This window comes from Vidua chalybeata, chromosome 18 (genome assembly GCF_026979565.1).
Source record: "Vidua chalybeata isolate OUT-0048 chromosome 18, bVidCha1 merged haplotype, whole genome shotgun sequence".
In the NCBI taxonomy this organism is placed as follows: Eukaryota; Metazoa; Chordata; class Aves; order Passeriformes; family Viduidae; genus Vidua; species Vidua chalybeata.
Genome location: NC_071547.1, coordinates 4,325,344 through 4,347,788, shown reverse-complemented (window position 1 = coordinate 4,347,788; position 22,445 = coordinate 4,325,344). Strand labels below are relative to the sequence as shown.

General features: G+C 57.9%; 1 protein-coding gene across 1 annotated transcript; it reads right to left on the bottom strand.

Annotated features, from left to right (window-relative positions):
* Nucleotides 1-44: 44 nt before the first annotated feature.
* Nucleotides 45-22,250, bottom strand: ACACB (acetyl-CoA carboxylase beta). Its single transcript, XM_053959327.1, has 53 exons — nucleotides 22,117-22,250; nucleotides 21,289-21,740; nucleotides 20,495-20,621; nucleotides 19,943-20,081; nucleotides 19,596-19,705; nucleotides 19,361-19,442; nucleotides 18,837-18,935; nucleotides 18,446-18,555; nucleotides 18,096-18,206; nucleotides 17,710-17,919; nucleotides 17,224-17,394; nucleotides 16,829-16,990; nucleotides 16,486-16,649; nucleotides 15,833-15,983; nucleotides 15,656-15,759; nucleotides 14,993-15,074; nucleotides 13,957-14,102; nucleotides 13,728-13,878; nucleotides 13,463-13,597; nucleotides 12,903-13,049; nucleotides 12,638-12,826; nucleotides 12,215-12,315; nucleotides 12,046-12,134; nucleotides 11,843-11,967; nucleotides 11,450-11,563; nucleotides 11,254-11,367; nucleotides 10,804-10,893; nucleotides 10,592-10,710; nucleotides 10,230-10,367; nucleotides 9,739-9,838; nucleotides 9,540-9,647; nucleotides 9,305-9,361; nucleotides 8,711-8,752; nucleotides 8,427-8,642; nucleotides 8,188-8,343; nucleotides 7,682-7,885; nucleotides 7,068-7,223; nucleotides 6,684-6,806; nucleotides 6,114-6,383; nucleotides 5,692-5,789; nucleotides 5,427-5,547; nucleotides 5,136-5,246; nucleotides 4,771-4,914; nucleotides 4,570-4,690; nucleotides 4,328-4,424; nucleotides 4,058-4,154; nucleotides 3,712-3,847; nucleotides 3,244-3,421; nucleotides 3,019-3,131; nucleotides 2,350-2,504; nucleotides 2,026-2,196; nucleotides 1,395-1,531; nucleotides 45-1,271 (listed from the first exon to the last, which is right to left on the bottom strand). The coding sequence occupies exons 2-53, from the start codon at nucleotides 21,729-21,731 to the stop codon at nucleotides 1,145-1,147; spliced, it is 7,161 nt and encodes a 2,386-aa protein (XP_053815302.1). The 5' UTR covers nucleotides 21,732-21,740; nucleotides 22,117-22,250; the 3' UTR covers nucleotides 45-1,144.
* Between the last annotated feature and the right edge of the window lie 195 nt (nucleotides 22,251-22,445).

Here is a 22,445-nt window from a genome sequence, read left to right as displayed (position 1 = left end):
GGACAATGACAGAAGACACAGAGGTCAGGGAGTTCCCTGGGAGATGAGCTCACTTTATTACCTGTCAGCAGTGACACCTTCCAGCCAGGAAGTGACTCACAAGACCTTTCCCATCCCCACCCCAGGACAGGGAGATTTCCCACAGACTGTGGGATCCTCCTGCCCAGCCCCAGGAGGTGTCCAACACCTTCACCCCAGGGCAATACCAGCACTGCACGTGAGCCAGGTCCCACCTTCCATTGCCATCCCACCTCCTCCTTTTGAGCCCAAGGTAAATCTGTGCTGGGGAAATGACACAGCCAGAGGCACTGGAAAACTTCAAATTTCCCCTCCATGACCAAGATGATCAAAGGCTACCTGAGCAGCAGGGTACAGGTCCCAGCAGGTGACAGCTCCCCCTGGCTCTGCTGCTTCCAAGTCACTGGGGCAGGAGCACCTGGAGCCATCCTCCCTCCTGTCCATGCTCTGCAGGAACCAGAAAAGACACAAGATGGGCGAGAGGCACAGCCAGGTCAGCCAAAGCCTGCTGGATCCTTGGACATTCCCATGGGAGCAGCTCCCAGATTAGCTCACTGAGGTCTTTCCTGGGCCATCAGCTACCCATGGCCACATCTACTCTTTGCCCCCCAGCGAGGGGAAGGATGACAGAAATTGCTCCTCAGAGTTTATAAAGCATCACTTGGAGGCTGCTTCTCATTTCCTGGTCTTGGTGCCTGGTCAGCTTGAACCCAGCCAGCCAGACACTGGCCCTGGCCAGGGGGTCTGTGCCTCCAGCTCTGTCCAGTCTCATGAGACCTGTCTGACCTGGTGCTTGCTCAAAAGACCAAGGCCAGGGCTGGCAACTAAAACAGGAAAATATTTTGGATTCTTTTTAAAACCAAGTTCTGCACCAGGTCCAGATTCCAGGCTTGGCTTGAGACAAGTTCATCTTCTGCCAAGCTGCCCCTCTGGCAGCACCCCCAGTGCCAGAGGGGACTCTGCATGGATGGCAAGACCATCTCCATGGCTTAAAATACTTAAAAGCACTGGTGTCCTTTATTTAGGCACATGAGCAAGAGTCCAAGGCTTCAGTTCAAGGGCTGAGGAACCAGGTGAGGTCTGGCTGTGTCCTGGTGCTTCTCCTACCCCGTGGTGATTGCCCAGCTCAGGAGGGATCATCAGTGTCCACCCTGGACAGGAGATGGGCGACCTGGGCCTTCTGTGGCCCGGTGATGTGCTGAGCCATCTGCACGATGCAGTCCATGGTCAGCTCGGGGTTGGCCTGGAGCAAGCTGCAAGGCACAGGGCAGAGAGAAGTTTACTGAGAGGCTAAAGTGAGAACTGCCTGGTCTCCACCCCATGCTGTTCCCACCCCAGGGATCCCCCTTCTCATCCCAGCTCCCACAGGCACTCACCTCCGGATGTGCTTGAGGATGTAGTCACGCTTCAGGTACTTGATGTTCTCCCTGATGGCTGACTGGCTGCTGTCTTCCTCCTGCATGTGCTTCTCCAGCCACTCCACCACCACCTGGTTGTTGTCCCAGAGGTATCCCTGGAGAAACCAGCATTGTGGGCAAGAGGTCCTGCTGTCTGCAGAGCCCGAGCCCCCTCCTTCCTCCTGGAGCCTCAAATCCAGGCCATGAGATTTTTCTTCCCTGTCCTGCACCTATTTGCAAACCATTTAAAAAGCAAAAAGGTAAAACATGGCTCCTTTGCATGTCCTGCTTCCTGAGGCAGGCACAGTAACGTGTGTGTCATTTGAGAGCAGCTCAAATGCTAAAAACCCCACTTTTGCCTGGGAAGCCCTGGCATGATAGAAAATATTTATTTGGGAATCACTTTGCCATCGCTGAGCACCAGCACCCAGCTGGAGTCACCTGATTTGAAGAGCCAGCCCCAGCCCAGGGCTGCTTCACTGCCCATCCTCACACATTCCCATCACACACTGAAACACCACTGAAACCTCTGAATAGTGGGAGAGCGAGGTGAGATCCCTCGGGATGCCCTGGCTGTAGAGGTGCCTCAGGAAGCCGGGGCTGGGGGTACCTTCTCAGCTCCTTCCGTCTCCATGAACCAGCGCCGCAGCATGGACTGGATGTGGATGTGGCTGAGCTCGCTGTTGGCCTTCAGCACCTCCCCCTTCACCATCTCCTCCAGCAGCAGCCGCCGCAGCCGCCAGTAGAGGAAGGAGCGGGCGCTCTTCCACTCCAGGATGTCCTGCGGAAACCGGAGCACAGCCCGGGTTTGCCGGCGGCTGCTGGCTCCCAGCTCCGGCGGGATGGAGGGCAGAGGGCAGGGATGTCACAGGGAAGGGACATCCCCCCCCACCTTTGCCTGTCACCTCAGAGCCCCTCCCCGTGCCCGGCTCACCGTGATGACCCCTTTCTCCTGCATGCGGCCCGGGGTGTCGTGCAGGTCTGCGAAGCGCACGGCCACCTGGTGGTACACGGGCAGCAGCAGCTCCTCCCGCGCCTTCAGCTGCTTCTCCAGCTGCTTGCGCTGCGCCTCCGACAGCTCGGGGGTCCCTGTGGGACACAGCGGGTTGAGCAGCGCCCCCGGTGATGCCACCAGGGCGTCCCCTCGGTGCTCCCACATCAGCCACCACGCCCAGTGCCACGGCCCTCTCCTTGGCACGCTGACACCAGAGCCACACATGGCCACAAAGAGGTCACACCACACTCAGTGAGAGGGGAGATGGCATTTGCAAGGACTTTGTGAGACCAGGTTGTAGCAGGCTGGAGGGACACGGGGGCAAGGAGCTCCCAATGCATCAGGAACCAATACAACATGGCCACGGCCATCCTTCATCTCAAAGCATGGGAGAAGACCCCAGCCCCATTTAACCCATTGACAGAGCCTCCAGGAGATACAGGTGTTCTAAAGTACCACCACATCCTCTCAGCTCCACCAACAGAAAACACATAAAGAGTTTTCCCAGAAGGACACTAAAGGACTCCTGGTGGTTGCCATCAAAGTGCTTGAGCTTTATGTTGAACTTACCACTACTGATGTCCACAACCCAAAACTCCCTTTCCTTACCCAGTTGTTCAACAAGCTTGGCATAGACTGTATCGATCCTTCTCATGGTCTTCACCAAATCCTTCTTTCTGAACTTGATCTCCACTGTTCCTCCAGGCTCCAAAATGCCTCCCCTGGAAGGGAAGTTTGGTAAAGCAAGGACTGGTGTGCATGGGAGAATAAATCCTCGGCAGCTGACACACACAGGTATTTTAGATGACACACACAGGTGCTCAGGATGCTGACCTGCTCTCCTTGTCGGCGTAGAGCTCCACGTGCAGGGGGTTGATGGTGGAGTCGATGACCACCCAGGAGCCGCCGCGCAGCTCCGCGTGAGGGGGGATGTACACCAGGACAGGCTGCTTGAAGTCCCGCAGGCTGTCCACGATGAAGGCGCCAAACTTCAGCATCTGGTCGTACATGTCTGAAAGCCAAAGGGACTCAGGGGCTGGGTGTCCCAGTTGTCACTGCCCCAGCCTCCTCCCAGCTGCTCAAAGCCACCTTCTCTATTGGAGAGACAAAGCACCCTGCAAAACCAGCCAGCACGAAGCCACCAACCCCTGGGACCCCATGACCTCCCCAGCCCAACCCAACCCCACATGCCAGAGTGGTGCATACCCTGGTAGGCTGGGCCATCCCCTGACCCTGTGGGGGGGGCAGGGGTGACAGAGGTTTGTCACATCATGGGAATGTGGGCATCCCAAGCACAGGTACCTTTCATGCCGCTGGAGAAGCCTCTCCAGTTGGCAAAGATCATCAGCGGGAGGTGTTCCCGGTTGAAGTCCCGAATGGCCTGGGCTGTTTTAAAAGCAGAGTCGGGGAACCAGACCTGTCCAGCCTGCTGGATTATCTGGAAAACACAGTGATCAGCTGAGACTGCACCAGTTCTTCCTGGCATGCCGCATGAAACAGCAGGAAGAAAACAAACTGCCCCAGCACCCTTGATTTCACCTGAATTAAGGAAAATCAAGACATGCCCAAGGATCATGCTGAGCTATTCCTCCTCCCTTCCCTCCAGCCTCCTCTCAGATGCCACCTGGCCCCAGCTGTACCCACTCACCTTTGCCTCTGAGTCCAGGTTGGCAGGGTCAGCGGGTATTGTCACCTCCACGGTGCGGGTCTCAACAGCGATGACGCCCACGGGGAGACCTCCCAGTCTATGGCAGGGCAGGCTGGGCTCAGCAAGGCCAGCTCCCCTCCACCCCAGCCCCACCAGACAGCTGCTCCCTCTCCACCATCCCAAAAGCAGTGCCACAGCCAGGGCTTGGAGGTGATGGGCCACACATGCAGGACCCCAGCTCCATTCCCTGCTCCCAGCAGTACCTCGTACCTCGCTCTGCCAACCACAACGGTCTGAGCCCACGGCTTCATGATCTCCATGAAGCTGCCCTGGTCGAAGAAGCCGCTCTGCCAGGTCCCTTTGAGAGCTGCAGAGCACAGGAAAACATGGAGTGGTGCAAGGGCAAGCACTGAAGGGCTCCTGAGCACCAACCCACAGCTAAGAGCATCTTCTGCACATACAGGATGCATTTGGGAGCAGTGCTGCACAGGCCTTGGGTTGCTCTCACTTACTTGGATGGGGTCTCCCTGCCAGCATCCACCTGGGGTCATAGGGGACTTTGGAAGGGACAAAATCAATTTCTCTTTCAACAGGGTCACTTATGGCAGTGACAGGCACTGGGCTCTGGTTATCCTGTAAGGAAGACCCCAAGGGCAGGTCACCAGCCAGGTATGGGTGACATCCCCCACCTCCACGCTGCAGCACCCTCCTACCTTGGGTATGTATGAGAGCCACTGCAGGATGGTGTAGACCCCCTCAAAGTCATCTGGGACAGTGACATGGGAAACGCCGTTGTTGTGCATGATCTGCACTCCTCCCAGCTGGTTGTTGGATGTGTAAACCTCCCGTCCCAGCACCTAGACAGAGTTCCCAAGGGAAACACACATGGGGCTCTGATGACACAGGAGCCGCTCCCTTGCTCTGTTTGACAAATCTCTGCACAGGCAAATTCCCTCTGGGCTTGAGGCTGGATTTCCACCTCTGTCCAGGCTGATGTTCCATGGGACAGGGAAGGAGCCCACACAGGTAGTGGTGAGAAGGACAGTGCCATGGAGGACATGCAGCCAGAGCCTGGTACCTTGTTGAGAGCCGTGACACCCGTGAGGATGATGTGGGAGTTCTCCACCTGGATGACTCGCTGGCCCAGCCTCACCAGGTAGGCACCGATCCCGATGGCACGACAGGTCACCTGGGCACACACAAAGGGACACGTGGGGTCACTGGGCCTGCAGCACAGACCATGAGCACCTGGAGAAGGATGCTGTGAAGGGCTCAGCCTCCTCGTTGCATCCTGCTACCCCTCCCATGGTGACTTTAAGAGCCAGCAGGGGAGAGGGGAGGAGCAGAGAGGGGAAGGGCCCCACTGTACCATGCTGATGGTCACTATTTCATCATAGGCACGGGAGGACTCCCCAGCAATGGTACCAGCAGCTCTCAGGTTTTCCACCCCAAATCCATTGTCCTTCCCAATGATGTCCAGCAGGACATACCTGCAGGGAAAGTGGAGCTGTGGTGTGGGAAGCACTCATCTGCATGATGTGCCTGGCAGGATGCTGAGGTAGGAGCTGCATCCTGGTGGGATGTAGGGCAGAGCTTGGGGTGGCTCCGTGTGTCTCATGGGATATGGGACTCACCTGGACTCTCCACCTTCCTCCACGTGCTCACAGCGCACCGAGTTCATGGTGCTGATCCTCGTGTAGTCCTGGGGAGTGAGGTACAGGTACCTGAACCCCTGCAAAGAAAGAAAAGGATGACTTGTGGAGCCCCCCACACACATGCACATGTGGGACATGGCCCTTTCCCAAACCCATCCCAAACCATGCTGTGCAGCAGCTCAGGGACCAGAGCTGGAGAGAGCAGCCATGCCAGCACTGGCACCTTCACCTCCACCACCTGGGAGAAGCCAAAGGAACCATCCCCATGGTGCTGGTTGCAGGTGTGGCCTCACCCCTGTTCTAATCCCACAATTTGACATCCCAGTTTAGCTCTGGTCATCCCTTCCCCAGCTAAACCCTCTGTTTTCTCCTGTGCTGCAGGAGGGGAAGTGCCCACACACCTTGTAGGGCTCAGCTGGGTCCACCCAGGCCACCTGGAACATGTGCTTGATCTCGTCAGCGAAGCCGATGCGGGCGCCGCTGTTGGCGGCGATGTAGATGCGGGGGATGCCCTCGGCTCGCGCCAGCTCCGAGGCCCTCAGGAACACCAGGTCCTCCTCAGGCCCAAAGGAGCCAATCTTGTGTGTGATGTCGTTGCAGATGAGCACAATGTCCCGGCCTTTGGGGTACTCGGGGGTCTTCAGCTTCATTTTGAAAGCAACCATCCCCACCTGCCTCAAAACAGCACAAGGTTACAGGGAAGAATCCTCCAGAGAATCACAGAGTCCCAGAATAATTTACAGAATCACAGAATTAACTAGGTTGGAAAAGGTCTCCAAGATCATTGAGGCCAATGTTTGACCAATCACCACATTGTCAACTAGACCAGAGCACTGAGTGCCATGTCCAAGAGACTCAGGGGCTGAGACAAATGGTTGAGGAGCATCTCCAAAGCTTTAAACACAGCCAGACTAAGCTATCAGACATTCCCACCTGTTTCCTCTGCCCAATTCCAAATCATTCCCTGCTACCTCGTTCCCTCCAGGGACCCTGTTCATCTGCACGAGGTGCCCCTGAGAGTCCAGGACCAGCTCAGTGTAGGTCAAGATGTCTTTGGGATACAGGTCCGAGGAGCCCCACAGCTTGAAGAGAGCCTGTGAAGACACAGCACGTTGCTTGGAATGGTTTGGCTTGGAAGAGACCTTAAGGACCATCTAGTTTCAGGAATTCCAAGACTAGGAATTGGTTTAGAAATGTTTCATATAACCAAAAATGTTGGGGCTTGGGCTCCTTCTGTTTTCTCATTCGACAGCCTGAGGAGAGGGACCTTTTCCTCAGGTGGGAATATTTAGGGAGGGTGGGCATGAAGTGCAAATGCAGTAATTTGGAGCCACTTTCTGCTCAGCCAGACTCACCTGCCTGAACATCTCTGGGAAGTCGTACACGTAGGTGGTGCCCAAGGACTGTGCCTGGAACCGCTTGGCCTGAAGCAGGTCCTTGGTGACATAGGGGGTGTTGATGAGCATCCCGTGCTGCGGCCCGTGCTTGTCCCCATATGACTGGAACATGATCTGGAAAAGAGAACAAAACCAAAACTTGGTTGCCTTCCCTGGATGTCACGGTGACTGTTCTTCTGGAGTACTCCTGAGCCCTGCTTGGTCAAGGTGATTTTCCACCCATTTTTGACTACTGAGGGGACTGTCACACTGATGTGCTGCCAGTACTCGTGACACCCCTCCAGCACTCAAAACTGCCCAGCTCCACACCAGCATCAACCCAAGGAACCCAACTGGATGAAGCTCAGCACATTTTGAATAAAGCACCACCCCAAGGAACCCAACTGGATGCAGACAGATGGGATGAAACCAATCCAGCTGAGGGAATGCTGTTGGAAGGCTGGGGGCTCTGGGCAGACCAGCACTGCGGGTGCACAAGGAGCTTTGCAGAAGCCCCCCCAGAGATCTGCTGGAGCTGGCAGCACTCGGGCAGCCATGGTTGGGTTCCTGCAGTCACCGCTGGGGTTACTCACGCTGCCGGTGCTGGGGTCCCTCACTTCCTTGTAGAGGCTGATGTCCAGGTAATATCCGGACTCGTTGGTGAGGAAGAGGCGGATGGGGATGGCGGTGGCAGTGGGTGTCAGGCGGATGTTGATCTTCACCTCAGCCTGCAGCACCCGCAGCTTCCAGAGGCGGCTGCCGTAGCGCATCACCATGGAGCGCACCGACTCCTCGATCTGCACAGGGGATGGCACATGGAGGGGTTGGTGACCCCAGGGACAGCACTGAGCACATGATGCCACAGCTGGAGCAGCCCTCTCGCATGTCCACCCCAAACAGCCCTTTCAGATTTGCTTTGGGTGAGCCCCTTCTGTCTCTCCACGCCTCCTGGTTTGGCCTGGTGCTGATATCCACCCTCTCCACTGGGGACAGGGAGAGATGGTGGGGGGTGGCTGCCCATCTGTGCAGCGGTCCTGAGCATAGGAGATGACAGAGGAACTTTTCCAGGACAAAGGAACCAGGACTCCAAGAAACACACCTTGGACGGGTCCATGATGACAGTGGGCACGAAGTTGAGGAAGATGTGGTTGCAGTCAGTGCGCACAATGGTGTTGTTGAAGGCCACCTCCAGCTCATCCATGGCCTCCAGGAGCAGCCGCTCGCCCTCGTTCTGCAGGTACTCGAAGGAAGCCTCCTGTGATGGAGCAGGTGGCTCAGCAGGGGCCAGGCCACCTCTGCACCCTCACTGCGTCCCCAGGCACCCCGGCACCAGCCTGCCTTGGTGATGAGGTCGGAGTGGCGCACGATGGCGCGGATGAAGAAGCGGTAGTCGGTGGCCTCGGCGCCCGCCTGCACCCTGGCAGCCCCCAGGTACAGGTGCATCTTGTGGTTGGCACAGGGGATGGCCGTCAGGTCGAAGTTGCGCATGCGGCTCAGCTCCAGCTGGAAGGCGAGCGCCGGCTCCAGGTGCCGGTAGATCCGATCCTCTGCGAACTGCCAGGCACAGCCGTGAGCCAGGGCCGTGCCAGCGCCACGCCAGCACCGCTCCCACAGGATCTTACCTCATCTCTGGCCCTGAACGTGAAAAACTTTGGGAATTCTCTCTGCAGCAAAAAGGAGAGAGGAGTCAACGTGAATAGGCCTGGCCTGCAGAGGATTTTTCTGATTCTTCATTAAAAAGAAAAAAGCCTTGCAGGCTTTGTTCTCCCCCAAAGGGAAAAGGGCTGGGAGGGATTGATTAGATCGGATTTTAGGAAGAAATTGTTTCCTGTGAGGGAGGTGAGCCCTTGGCTGCCCAGAGAAGCTGTGGCTGCCCCATCCCTGGAAGTGTCCCAGGCCAGGTTGGAAAGGGCTTGGAGAAACCTGGGACAGTGGAGAGTTCCACCCCATGGCAGGAAGTGGAACAGGATGAACTTTAAGATCCCTTCCCACCCAAACCACTCTGGGCTTCTAAAGGCAGCTTAAAGCTATGGAATGGCTCTGCAGGAATCACGTTACTGGAAACATGAGCAGCATAAAGGATGATACAGGAGATGAATCACTCATTGAATTGCTCATTAATTAATTCCCAGCTCCTGAAGCACAGTGGGTCCATCCATCACTCAGTGCTGTGTCTGTAAGGTATTTATAGATGGCAGAGGCTCAGTTGCACTCACCTGCTGGGCAATGAGGAATGTGATTCTCCGGAGACCCCGTTCAACGAGGATATTTTTCTACACAGAAACAGAAGATGCCACCAGTTAAGAGAGCTTAAACTTCTCTACCGAGGGAGCAAACAAAACCTAAACTGCAGCATTTTGGGGTGCACTGCATGGAGAGGAGGCAGTGCCTTGGGTACAGTGTTCTGGCTTGCAGGGTTTACAAAAAGAGGGTCCAGCCCCAGCAACAAACCTTGGACTGGGCAAAGGCTCTGAAGATGGGCACCAGCTTCTCGTCTTCCATGTGGTCAGCCGAGCAGAGTGCGATGTTGAGGATGTGGATTGGCTCCTCACGGATGTTCTGGCAACAAAAACCTACAGTCAACCCCGGCCAGCAGCGTCAGTGCTGTCCCAACACCACCTGGGGGTATCAACAGCAGCTTCATGCCCACCTTGGTGTCCTCCTCATCGTAGGTGGTGGCCTGTGCATCACTGAGGAGCCCGCTGTCCGACGGGGAGTTGGCAAAGCACAAGATCACTTCATCAAAGTTCCTGCCCAAACAGCAGGGATGGGGTCACAAGCCAGCACATTGTGCCCACCCCCTGCCTGAAAGGACAGCACCAGGGACCCACTGTGACAGTGTGACAGGGACACAGGTACCAGCACAATGGCCCCACCATCCCTCAGCAAATCCACAGCTTATGAAATGCAGCTCTGAGCTCTGCTGCGTTAACGTGCAAGCTTTCTCCATGCTCCTCATGTCCCCACAGGTGAATGTTGTACTGAGAATACCCAGTCTGCAGCTATGGTGGGAACGGGAGCTGCCTCTAGCACTGCCCAGCTGCCCCCAGCTGTGGCTCTTCCACCCCATTTTGCTCTCCATTGACTGCAATGGCACCCAAAATGCACAAACACCGGCCAGGCGTGTCCCTGCACCCCCACCTTGTGAAGTCCTCAAATCTGCGGAAGGCCACCATGACTCCCATCCTCTGGCTCGTGGGGGAAAAGCCACTGTCCATGAAGAGCTCGGTGCTGTGCCGGGCCAGGTCAGGGTTGGAGATGCTGATAGGGACGGATATCCTGCCATGGGGAGCAAGTGTCAGCTCTGGGGGAGGCACCATGTGGGATCACACAGCTCCCACAAGGGGCCTTGACCTGGAGAGGGCTCATCCTGCTCCACTGGCAACAGAACAGCACAGTGACAGCTCCCGCTTTGCACAGAGGGGATGACACAAACCCCGCAGCTTTGTGAGAAGAACCATGTCCAGGGGAGCAGGACAGGTGTGTGGGAGGGACCCCTGTACCTGTTGGGGTGGGAAGAGGGCAGCATGAACTTGAACTCCACGAGGCAGGTGCCATCAGAGAGCTGCTGGTGCTGCAGGCTGTGCAGCTCATAGGCGATGTACCCCCGCCGCACGTACACCTGTGAGGGGACACAGGGGGAACCACCTTGCCTCTGCCACCCCTGGGCCCCCCATGCCACCCTCAGGCCCCCTCTGTGCCCCCCAGGCCTCACCTCCAGCGCTGCCATGCGCACCACCTTGTTGGTGTGGTAGAAGAACACGGGAAGCACATCAAAGATGGAGGTTTCTGACAGGATCAGTTTCTGCAGGAAGAAAGCAAAATTTAGGGCAAGGATGAAGTGAAACCTCCATGCTCCATTTAGAGGGGCCCTCAATGTGGAGCTGTGCAGGACTGGTTACTAGGGAGCTGTGGAACACTAAGCCCACCATGGGGAAACCACAAGAGCCAGACATGGATCCACACATCTGTTCTCTGCTAAATGGAGCATGGAGCAATGGATAGGGACTGGCAGCACTGGGGTGCACCACTTCCTCTGCTCCACACAGCCACTACAGCAAGGCTTTGAGTGATTTTTAGCTGTTTTTAAGACTAAAGCACTTGCAGTCAGACCCCCTCCCCGAAGCCACCCGAATTCCCTCTGGAAAAACACATCATTCCCAACCTTTAGGTTCTCAGGGCAGTACTCATGTCCGTACATGTCGATAGCAGAGATGAAGATGGACTCAACCTGGTTGTGCCGCAGCTCGTAGGAGGGCATGTGAGAGGCAATGAGCACCTGCCAGGGGAGAGAGGAGCTGGGAGCGTGGGGGACAGGGATGGGGACAGGAACGGGATGGCACTGCATGGTGCTGGCTGACCTGCCGGGCTCTCAGCGCCACTTTGGAGTGCTCGGTCTTGCTGAGCTGTGTCAGCTCGTGGAGGATGGTCGTCAGCTCATCTGTCAGCGTGGGGTCACGGCCACACAGCTGGTCCTGCAATGTCACAACCACCATGGCTCAGCTCAGGCTCCTCACCATGTGGGATGGCTTCATCCCAAACCCCAGCCTCATGCAGCCAAAGGGGACAAGACTCAAGGCACAAAAATGGGCTCTCTTTGACCCAAGCATAGTCACACAACACCACAGAGAGAAGATAATTAAAATAAAGCAATAACAAGGCAGGAATGGACACTTCAAGCAATGCAGAGCTGCCTTGACTCTTCCCTGCCACCAGCCTTTGCTCCTGGAGTCTCAGGCACAAGTTGTACTCACAATTAACATGATCACCAGCTGGTTCTTCTTGGCCACCTGGGCATGGGAGAAGATGCTCTCCAGCACGGGGGTCATGTTGGGTTTGCATTGCTCCCGCAGGCTGATGACACACTTGTCGTAGTGAGCTGTGAGGCAGGGTCTGGTGAGCCCTGCAGCTCCTTCAGAGAGCCCTGCAGCTCCCCCAGAGAGCCCCTAGCCCTCACCATGCTGGAACTGCGTCTCCACTTGCAGATAGCGCCTGAGCAGGTCCAGCACCACTGCCTTCATGTAGCCCCGGATGCCGCTGCGGTACCTGGGCAGCAAAGAGCCCATCATGCTGTGAGGAGGTGGCCGTGTGGGGACATGGGGGGTCACAGACAGCACGGGGCTCACCTCTGCACCAGCTGCACCAGGCTCTGTGTGTTCATGAAGAAGACTTCCCGCTCAGCCTTCCTCTGCAGCGTGGCTGCGTGGGTGTCCAGCACGTTGGCAATCTGTGGGGAGAGGGGACAGGGTCCAGGGTGGCTCAGGGGCATGAGGCTGCCATCTCCCCCTTTGCTTACTCCACCCAGAGCCTTTCCCTTGTTGTTTTTTCCCCCCCACAAAGTGAAAAATGCAAAGTGACAAATGAATATAAAAAATAAAGGCACACATAGAAGCAAATACACATATAAAACCAAACACGCATAGAAAATATAAACCTTCACATATTTCCCTCACTCATTGCATTTGTTATAAAATCTTGGCAGCACAAATTGAGGCAGGAGCTCCCGAGTGGCTCCAGTGAAGAGGATGTGGGCCCCCTTTGCCACTCACCTGCTGGCTGGGGAAGCGGCAGAGCACGGAGGTGATGTTGCTGGCGTACTGCGCCATCACCTTCCGGATGGACTTCTCCACGGCCAGCGGGATTCGTCCCGAAATGCTCGTCATGATCTCCTGCAGCTCCAGCAGGGGCAGGGCAGGGTCCCGCAGGGTCTTCATCAGCTGTGCCACCCATTCCTTCACCTGTGGGAGCAGAAGCTGGTGCTGCTGGACTTGCCCTCATGGCAACTGGGTGAAACACCTGGTGCCTGATCCCCACCTTGGTCTTGAAGTAGGGCTCGGGCAGGCAGTAGCCATTCATGATGTTGGTCAGGTTGTCCAGCACGTTGCGGAGAACCTGGTGCTGCTTCTCACCAGTGATGGGGAGGGTCTGCTGGACTGGGAGCCCCCCTGTGAATGGCTGTGCCTGGAGAGGGCAGAGGGAGGTGGGCTGAACTGTTGTTGGCAGAAACAGAGCTCCCAAGAGCTGCAGCTGCCCAAGAGGAGCCAGCACAACCCCTGCTTTGGGTCAGATACAGAGGAAGCACTGACATTGAGCATAGTGGATCTGTCAGTGTCTCATGATGAAAATATTACGGAAAAACTAGAGATTTTAGTGCTATAAATGCACTTTTTTAGTGCATGTGAGCTCCTGCACATCGAGGAAGCAGAGCAATCCACGTGGAGCAGCACTTGAACCCAAAGACAGCCCAAGGACATGGCATGACCTTCACTGTGATGCCGCATCACGGCAGCTCCTCCATTTTGTCCCCTAGGGAGCATTCCCAGGATGCCAACTGTGAGCTGGCAGGAGGGGATGGCAGCCCCTAGGAGACTCACAGGCTTCACTTTGGAGGGATCATCGAGCTGGAGCCGGGCGATGACACAGCCGGCCTCCAGCAGCGCTCCCGGCCGCTTGACGTAGTGCAGCTGCCCCGCCTCCTCCACCGCCAGCGTCATGATGATCTTCATCACCTGGGGAGGAGGGGACACCGTCACCGAGCCAGCAGCCCCGGGGGGCTGCACATCCCACGAGCATCACAGCAGTGCTGCGGGGTTCCGTCTTTGCCGAATATCGCTCCTCCAGCTCTTCTGCAAAGCTCACCTCGATCTCCGCATAAACCTTCCCCTCGTCCACGTGGCCGCCGTCCTCCACCATGTACTGCAGCAGCTTCCCCGCGCAGGGCGAGCGCAGCACCGTCGGGTCCTTCTCCTTCTCGAAGGTGCACGTTTTGTTGCCGATGGTGATCCGGTACCTACGGGAGAGGGAAAGGTGTCACCAGCCGGCTGGTGGCCATCGGGGAGGGGGGCATGGGGGCCCTGGCAGGGGGTACCTGTCGATCTCCTCTTTCATGTAGGTGGTGTAGCTGCAGCCGTCGTAGGAGAGCAGCAGCCCCCCGTCGTTGAGCCGGTGCACGTCGATCTCGATGTGCGTGCGGTTCATGATGACCACGTAGGTGGTCAGCGACTGGCGGGCCACCTGCGGGCAGGGGACACCCTCAGTGCAACCCCGGAACACACTGAACAGCGAGGCTGGGGGCTGGGGGGGCACCTCCCCACGCTCAGCCCAACGGCTGCTGCCACGGGATGGGGCTGTGCTGGGAAGGCAGGAGGCACAACCTCAGGCTGCACCCAGGAGCTGTTCAACTCTGCCCAGAGTTGGTTTAACTCAACTCACAGCCCAGAGTTGGTTTAACTCACAGCCCAGAGCTGGTTTAACTCAACTCACAGCCCAGAGTTGGTTTAACTCACAGCCCAGAGCTGGTTTAACTCACAGCCCAGAGCTGGTTTAACTCAACGCACAGCCCAGAGTTGGTTTAACTCAACTCACAGCCCAGAGTTGGTTTAACTCACAGCCCAGAGCTGGTTTAACTCACAGCCCAGAGCTGGTTTAACTCAACGCACAGCCCAGAGTTGGTTTAACTCAACTCACAGCCCAGAGTTGGTTTAACTCACAGCCCAGAGTTGGTTTAACTCACAGCCCAGAGCTGGTTTAACTCACAGCCCAGAGCTGGTTTAACTCAACTCACAGCCCAGAGTTGGTTTAACTCACAGCCCAGAGCTGGTGCAACACGTGGCTCACCTGCCACTTTCATCACGAGTAAGGAGTTTTGCATGAAGTCAAATTAATTTGGTTTAAAAGCAAGAAAATGAAGTCCCTTAATAAACTTAGGGCAACAGGGTGTATGAAAATGTCAGGTTAAAACAAGGTTATTAAGGTTATGAGGTTATTAACCTCATTTTTATGTTGCCCATTTTTAAAGGACAACCTTGTATTTATTTCACTTTTCTCCCTTGGGACAGGAGGATGTCCCTGACCCCTTGAGAAGCATTGTGGCTGGTTTGGGGGGAGCACAGCCCTGCCCTCACCTGCAGAACGTACTTCACACCCTCATAGAGGAGCTCCACATCAACGATGTTCAGCAGAGAGGCTGCTGGCAGCACCTGGCCCCTGAAACACAATGGAAGGATCAGGCCCCACGGCATTCCCAGCCCCTCCAAATGTGTGGCATGTCAGCAGGGCTCCTAGTCCTGGTGGGAGGGCACGAGGGTGACCAGAGGGGACAAGTGTCAGCTTTAAGTGACCCACATGAGCACCATGCACAGCCAGATCTGGAGGGAGGCCAGGCACTGGGAAAACACTCAGATAAGGTGCATGGGAGAGCCCTGGGAGTCCTTCAAGGCTGAAAGAATAACCTTGATACTCAACAACAAAAGCAAACTGCACAGCCAAGCCACTTCCCCTTGAAAGCTGTTTTCCCAACCATGGGAAGCCTTTCCTACTGTCCAGACAAAGTGATAGCTGAGGATCCAGATACCCCTGTCCCTGCCTGTCACAGTGCTACTGTCACTGAATTTGCAAAGCAAAAATGGAAGGAAGATGTCCCAGAAGAAAAACACTCAGGCCTCCATTGTGGCTGCTCCAATCCTGGAATTGCTCAAGGCCAGGTTGGATGGGGCTTGGAGCAACCTGATCTGGTGGAAAGTGCCTCCAACATGACTGAGCCCCCCCGGGCAGCCCCCACTCCACACCTCTCCAGCGTGTGCAGGAAGTCAGTCATGGACGTTCTGAAAGCAGCATCTGCCACGTTCAGGGCACCACAGACAACCCCCAGCATCGTGTCTGGCTTCTCTGCCTGTGGGGGCAAAAACAGGGTTTGGGTCTTACCCCAAGGAAGGGGAGTGGTGACCCCAGGGCATCACCCCCACCTGCACTTTCTCGGCGATCAGGTGGTCCAGCCAGCCCGTGTGTATCTCGTTGTTCTGGAAGCTCTCTGTCTCCAGCAGCTTGATCAGGTACTCCACTGTGGTCCGGAAATCCCCACGGATAGACAGCTCCTTCAGGGCCACCACCATGTTCCTTTTAGAGAGAAAAGTTCTTCATTGATGACCAGGAAGGTGGCACTTGGCTCTCAGCAGAGGGAACTGGGGAGCTTCAGGACCTAGGGCAACAAGCTCCTGAGGTGTTGAGCTCCTGAGCTCCCAGCACCTTTATAATCACTGCATGGTTTGGGTTGGAAGGGACCTTGAAAATTCTCTTGTTCCAAGCCCCATCCAGCCTGTCCATGAAACAGCCTTGAATGAAACTGCTGCTCAGCTCCTGAATGGACACCGCTGCTCATGGGCACTAAGCAATGCTCAGGAGATGACTTCAACATGCCCTTGAGGATCCAGTGGATGAACTGGGAGTGTAGCACCACCAAAGTCCAAAAAATTCTGGCTTTGGCCAGACACCCAGGTGCTTAGCACAGCAGCACCGTTCTGGTCCTGTCAGGTAAAAACCACTTTTCCCAGCTCACACACCAGTTGTGACTCCTCCCAAGGACCACCACACACCCTCCAACTCATCCTGCCGCACTCACGAGGTGGCCTCCTCCCGGTTCTCTCCCCATGAGAAGCAGTGTCCAAACTGGGAATCAGCAAATTCGTGCAGCCCCCCGGCTGCTGCCACGCTGAAGTACCCCCAGACATTCTTGCTGCTGCGGAAGTTCAGCTCCTGCACCGTCCCCGAGCTGGGCTTGAAACCCTGAGCCAAAACAGCAAAGATGGAGGAAGCAGGATTGAGACTCGTGCAGCAATACAGGGAAGGGGAACTACCATGGACTGCACTGATCCCATGAACATTGTCTGGCTGGGGAGGACCATGCCCAGTTCAACCCCACAGGTAGCAGAGTCCCCTTGTCCCCACCCCGACCCCCAGCTCACCTCCTCGGGGTTCTCGCTGGTGATCCGGGCAGCAATGACGTGGCCCCTGGGCACGGGGGGGTTGGAGGGGCTGTGGAAGCAGATGGGGGTGTCCCCCCAGGGGCTCTCCCCATACAGCACCCGGATGTCTTTTATCCTGTGCAAGGGGATGCCCATTGCAATCTGCAGGAGAGACAAAGGCCTGAGCTGCCATGGAGACACCGACAGAGAGCCTGGATGGAGAGCTCCCAGTGGGAAGCCAGAGTAGAAGGAAAGCTGCCACACTGCTTTCACCTGCACCCTCCATGCTGGGATATGGGGCAGCTTCCCTCTGCCAGGCTCCAGCCCAGTGCTCCTCCCTAAATGCCCAAACAGCCTCCTCTAACTGCCCTGGAGTGAGCCGTGCGTGCAGGTACCTGCAGCTGGGCAGCCGGGAGGTTCACGTCCGCCACCATCTCCGTGCACGGGTGCTCCACCTGCAGCCGGGGGTTCAGCTCCAGGAAGTGGAAGCTCCCGTCCTCCCCGTACAGATACTCCACGGTGCCTGCACTGACGTACCCAACCATCTGGGCCAGGCGGACAGCGCACTGCGGGACAGGGAAACCCCTGGATCATGGAGTCATGGGGAGTCCTGGCTTGGGAGGGACCCGCAGGATCGGCATCCTCTGCTCCTGCAGAGGACACCCCCAAAACCCCACCACGTGCCTGAAAGTCCAAACGCTCCCTGGATTCTGGCAGGCTTAGGGCTGTGATTGCTTCCCTGGGGAGGCTGTTCCTGTACCCAACCACCCTGGACAGGGAGTCCTGCTCAGCTCAGGGGTCCCTCCCTTCCTCGAAACCCCAATAAACCCAGTCCAGTTTCCCACTAAAACCTCATGCTGCCCTTAGATCAGGCCACCCACCTTCTCCATCATCTCGGTGACAGCGGGGGCAGCGATGGTGGCGGGTGCCTCCTCAATGATCTTCTGGTGGCGGCGCTGGATGGAGCAGTCCCGGCTGAAGAGGGAGATGGCGTTGCCGTACTCATCTGCCAGGACCTGCACCTCCAGGTGCCGCGCGTGCTGCGCCAGCTGCATCAGGAAAATGGGGGATCCCGGCGCCTCCGCCTGCACCTGCGGCGGGGGAGAGAGTCGTGATCTGGCATCCAAAATTGCCCCATCCAAATGCCCCAAAATTCATCCCAGGATGGAGGCAGAGTTGAGGCAGGAAGTGGGAGGTGCCCCGGGTAGGAGCAGGACCCTGCCGGGATGGAACAGGAACAGGGATGGGGGTTCCAGGCACCTCTCACCTGCCGGAAACAGGCACTAAATTCCTCTGCTGCCTCCACTTTTCGGATGCCTTTGCCCCCGCCACCTTCTGCTGCCTTGATCATCAGGGGGTAGCCGATCCTCATGGCCACCTGAGAGGGTCAAGGGCTGGGGTGACTGTAGTGACACCACCCTGACAGCCCACACAACTCCAGGCATCCCTGAGCAGGATTATCCCAAGTGACATTCATTCAGTGGGACAAACTGCTGCTGGCACAGCCTTGTGTCACTGTGGTGTGTGCTGGGAGGCCAGAAGGGCCAGGGCAGGCAGGCTCTGAGGAAGAATCATGGTGGGCAAGAGATAAGCAGCTGCCTACAGGCTCAGCTTTACCTCCAGGCCTTCCTCCACGTCCTTCACGCAGCCCTGTGCGTACGTCTCCAGGGGGATGCTGATGGCCTGCTGATGATTCTGGTCCTCCTCAGACCACTGAGCCACCAGACCTGCAGATACGGCCAGGGCAATGGTCACCACCAGGGTGGCACAGCTGGGGTGGCATGCTGGGTGTGCCCAGGGAGCTGAGGATTCCATCATTTCCCTTGTTTCCATGCACTCCATCTCCGAAATCCCCCTGCCTGAATCAGCTGCTGCAATGGGGTCCCCAACATGTGTGGCCAGATGGACCAAGGACCCCTGTGCTGGTGCTTGTTTTGGGGGGAAGGAGAGGCAAAGAGGAGGGAAGGGGGGAGCAGGGAGGGTGTGGGGGCTGTGAGGAGGCACTCACCACTCCCACTCCACGGCAGTGTGGGGATCTCCAGGGTCTGAGCCACAATGGTGGAGGCGACTTTGTCCCCCAGCGCCCACATGGCATCACTGGGGGGACCTTCGCAGAGGGAGAGAAGGGCTGAGGGGGTGCCAAACCCACCAGGCCATCCCCACATCACTGAGTCAGCCCCACCAGCCTTCCTGCATGCAGGAACACCCCCAAATCCACTGCCCAGCTCAGGACAAAGCTCAACCCTTCTCCAAGGGGAGCTCAGGCTGGGAATCCCACAAGGTCTGGTCCCACCCAATGTTCATCTGTGAGCACTGCATCAGCCTGAACATTACAGGGAAAACCAAGAAAACAGCAGGATTCCTGGGAATCCTGGGAATTCCTGCCCCAGGAAACCAGCCTGAGGTCTGCCACTCCATGGGTTGGGCATGCCAGAGGCACCAAAGGGGCATTCCCAGTGCAGTGCCCCTGGCAGTGACTGTGAGTGCACACACCAGCCCAACAGCCAGCACGGAGAAGCACTGAGACCTTACCTAGGAAAGCTATCCCGTTTTTCTGCAGCAGCTCTGGCAGCTTGTGGTTCTCTGAGGCGTGTCCCCAGCCAGCCCACACCGCCTGGCACAAGGAGAAGCAGCAGTGGGAGCGTTACCCCTGTGCTGGCATCTCCCACCGTGCCCAGCTCCTCAGCACACAGGAACATCACTCCCTTTTGGGGTGCCCAGGAACTGCCCTTGGTAAGGAGGTGGGAGACACACAAATGGCCACTACCTGGACTGGGATCCGTTTGGAAATGTCCACGATCAGCTCCACGTTGGCATAGTTGTTGTTGTTGGTTCCTCCAGGGACTGGCACGTAGTGATCTGCCATCTTGATGTACTCTGCAAGAGAGCATGGGGAGTGGTGGGAGCCAGATCCCTGAGCGACACCACTTCCCAAATCCTCCATCCCAAGGAGGCTGGAGCAGGGGAAAACTATTTTCTCCTGGATTTGGCTGTGTGGGAGTAAACTCTGTGACTCCAGGTTGTGCAGAGCCCTCACGTGCCAGGCAGGAAAGGGCTGCCCCAGCTCAGCCCCAGGCAGGGAACTCCCTTTTTTGGGCTATTTTCAGGAATTACCTGCGTTAGCCTTGAGGTCCTCGGGGGTGACCATGACCACGAAGCGAATGGCGCGCTCATTGCGGAACATCTCGTAGGCCCAGCGGCGGATGGAGCGCATGCACTTCACAGCAGCGATGCCATTGTTGGCGATGAGGACCTGGGGGGACAGGGACAGGGGGTGGCAGGGTGAGCCCTGTCCTTGCTACCACAAGGGACAGCAGCGCAGGGGCAAGGGATGGGTGTGGAGCAAAGCAGGGGGGATGTGTTAATCAGGAGCTTTCCGACAGCTGGTTGTACATCCCAGCAGAGCGTGAGACTCCTCAGCAACGTCGCTGATGTCTGGCACTGGGGATAACCAAGGATGGGATTTTGGCCATCGTTTGTGCAAAGCTGCTGCGTGGGGTTCCCTCTCCCAACCCATGAGAGTGAGTGAAGGCATGGAATGAACAGCTCTGGGCTGCCACTGCTCCAAGCCTGGCTGACACAGGACATTTGGGCAGTGCTCAAAGATGTCCCTGCAAAAAGCAGTGACCCCCTAGCTAGGCACAAGAGGGGCGTGTGGGGACAGACCTTCTCGATGACACGGTTGCCCCCAAAGCGGGTCACGAACTCGGCTGGGGAGGCAACGGAAAAATCCCGCTGCAGGTCCATCTTCTTGTGGCTCCTCTTCGTCAGGTTCAGCCCCGACATGCTGGGCCTGTGGCGGGATGTGGTGGCTGTCACTGAGCCCAGAGCCACCCCAGAGAGCCGACTGCCACTCCAGTGAGCCCTCCCCCAGCCCCAAACCCCCTTGCAAAGCCTGTCCTGCAAAGGTCACCAACCATCTCTACAATGTGACTCAGGCAGGACATAAGGAAATTCCTTATTTGTGGAAGGATGGAACAGCAGCAGGGATACTGCTGCCAGCACCACCTCAAACCCAGCGTGGCAAGAGCCACCGTCGGGCTGTCGAGTGTCACAACACATCCCTGCAGCCAAAGGTTTGTTATTTTTAGCCAGAGCAGAGCAGCTGGAGGAGGCAGGCAGCAGCATTTGGCTTCCAAGTTGTTTCTTCTGAATATCAGCTGTGCTCCCATGGGAGCTGCCCAGCGCAGCCAGCAGGGAAGGAGCTGCCCCACATCAAAACCAGGGAATTTGGGGGGCACCCCCTGCCACACTCATGCAAGTGGCACTGCTGTCACACAGCTGAGGACACTGGCTCTCCCCCTTCAAAGGGAGCAGGACTGGGGGCATCACCTCGTGGCTCCGAGGAGCACCAGCAGGTGTGCACCCCAATTTTACCAACAGCCATGCACCCACCACAAAGCACTCGCCCTCCCTGCCCGGGACATCCCTGCCCGGCCATCGGGGGTTGCCATCCCTACCTGATGCCGGCGCCGGGCTCCAGAAGGGCGCTCACCGTGGGGGGCTCGGGGACGGTACCCCCCACCCCGGCCAGGCTGCTGCGCCGCCGGCCCACCCTGAAGGCCGTGGCCATCAGCTCATCATCGGAGGAGTTGTCGTCGAAGGAGCCCAGCACGAACTTGGCGAGGGCCGGGCGGCGCAGCGCCGCGGGGTTGTACACGGCGAGCTGCTCCGGCTCCGCGCCCGCCCGCCCGGCCCGCGGCGGCGGCTGCCGGCCCGGGGGGCTCTGCTGGCCCGGGGGGCTCTGCTGGCCCGGGGGGCTCGGCCGCGCCGGGGGCCTGGCTGCGGGGGGCGGCCCCGCGGGGCTCTCCTCCGGCTCCTTCTCCTGCTCGCACCGCGAGTTGGACATTTTGGCCCAAACGAGCAGCAGCACAGCGAGCAGGAGCAGCGCAGCCGGCAGCATTCACGGGCCCTGGGGGACACGGAGCACCCCGGTCACGGCTGTGCCGCTGAAAGCACGGCCCCGTCCCCAGAGCTCCAGCAGCGCAGCGCCCGGTGCCAGCCGCCCTCAGCCGGAGCTGCTTTCCCTGCCCGGAGCGGAGCTCCGTGAGGAGCCGGGGGGGTGACACGGCCTCGCCTGCCCGGCCCTCACAGCACCCTCGGGATGGCGGCCCCCAGCCCGCCCCTCACACCGGGAGGCGTCGAACGGGACCCTCGAAAAGCGGCAAGTGCGGCCGATTATCCCCGTCAGAGGTGGGCACGGGGGTGAGGGAAAAGCGCCACGGCCTCCTCAGCCCCTCGCCCTCCCCTCAGCTCCTCACCCTCCCCTCAGCCCCTCGCCCCCTCACCATGGCTACCAGCCCCGCGCCCCCTCCGCGTCAGACCCCGCCGGTCACGCCGGGCTCCCGGGTCACTCCGGTGTCACCGGTCCCTCCGTGTGTCCATCTGTCCCTGCCCGCTCCCCGGGCCGGAGCCCACGCGGTGCCAGGGCCGCCCCCAAGGGAAGCACGGGCCCCCCCCCCCGCTCCCCGCCCTGCCCCGGCTGTCCCAGTTGGGTCTCGCACGTGACGGTCACGTCAAGCACAAATATTTCCCCGCTAACGTGTCTGGAAAAGTTCTGCTGGAGATGAGGGTGGAAGGAGGGAGGGGGACACCCGATCCTTGGGGGACAAAGGTG

Coding starts and splice junctions, on each gene's coding strand:
- ACACB (XM_053959327.1), bottom strand. CDS start 21,731: ATGCTGCCGGCTGCGCTGCTCCTGCTCGCTGTGCTGCTGCTCGTTTGG. Junction 18,936..19,360: donor AAACGGGATAGCTTTCCTAG/GTAAGGTCTCAG, acceptor CCCTCTGCGAAG/GTCCCCCCAGTGATGCCATG. Junction 4,425..4,569: donor GGCAGGGAGACCCCATCCAA/GTAAGTGAGAGC, acceptor TGTGCTCTGCAG/CTCTCAAAGGGACCTGGCAG.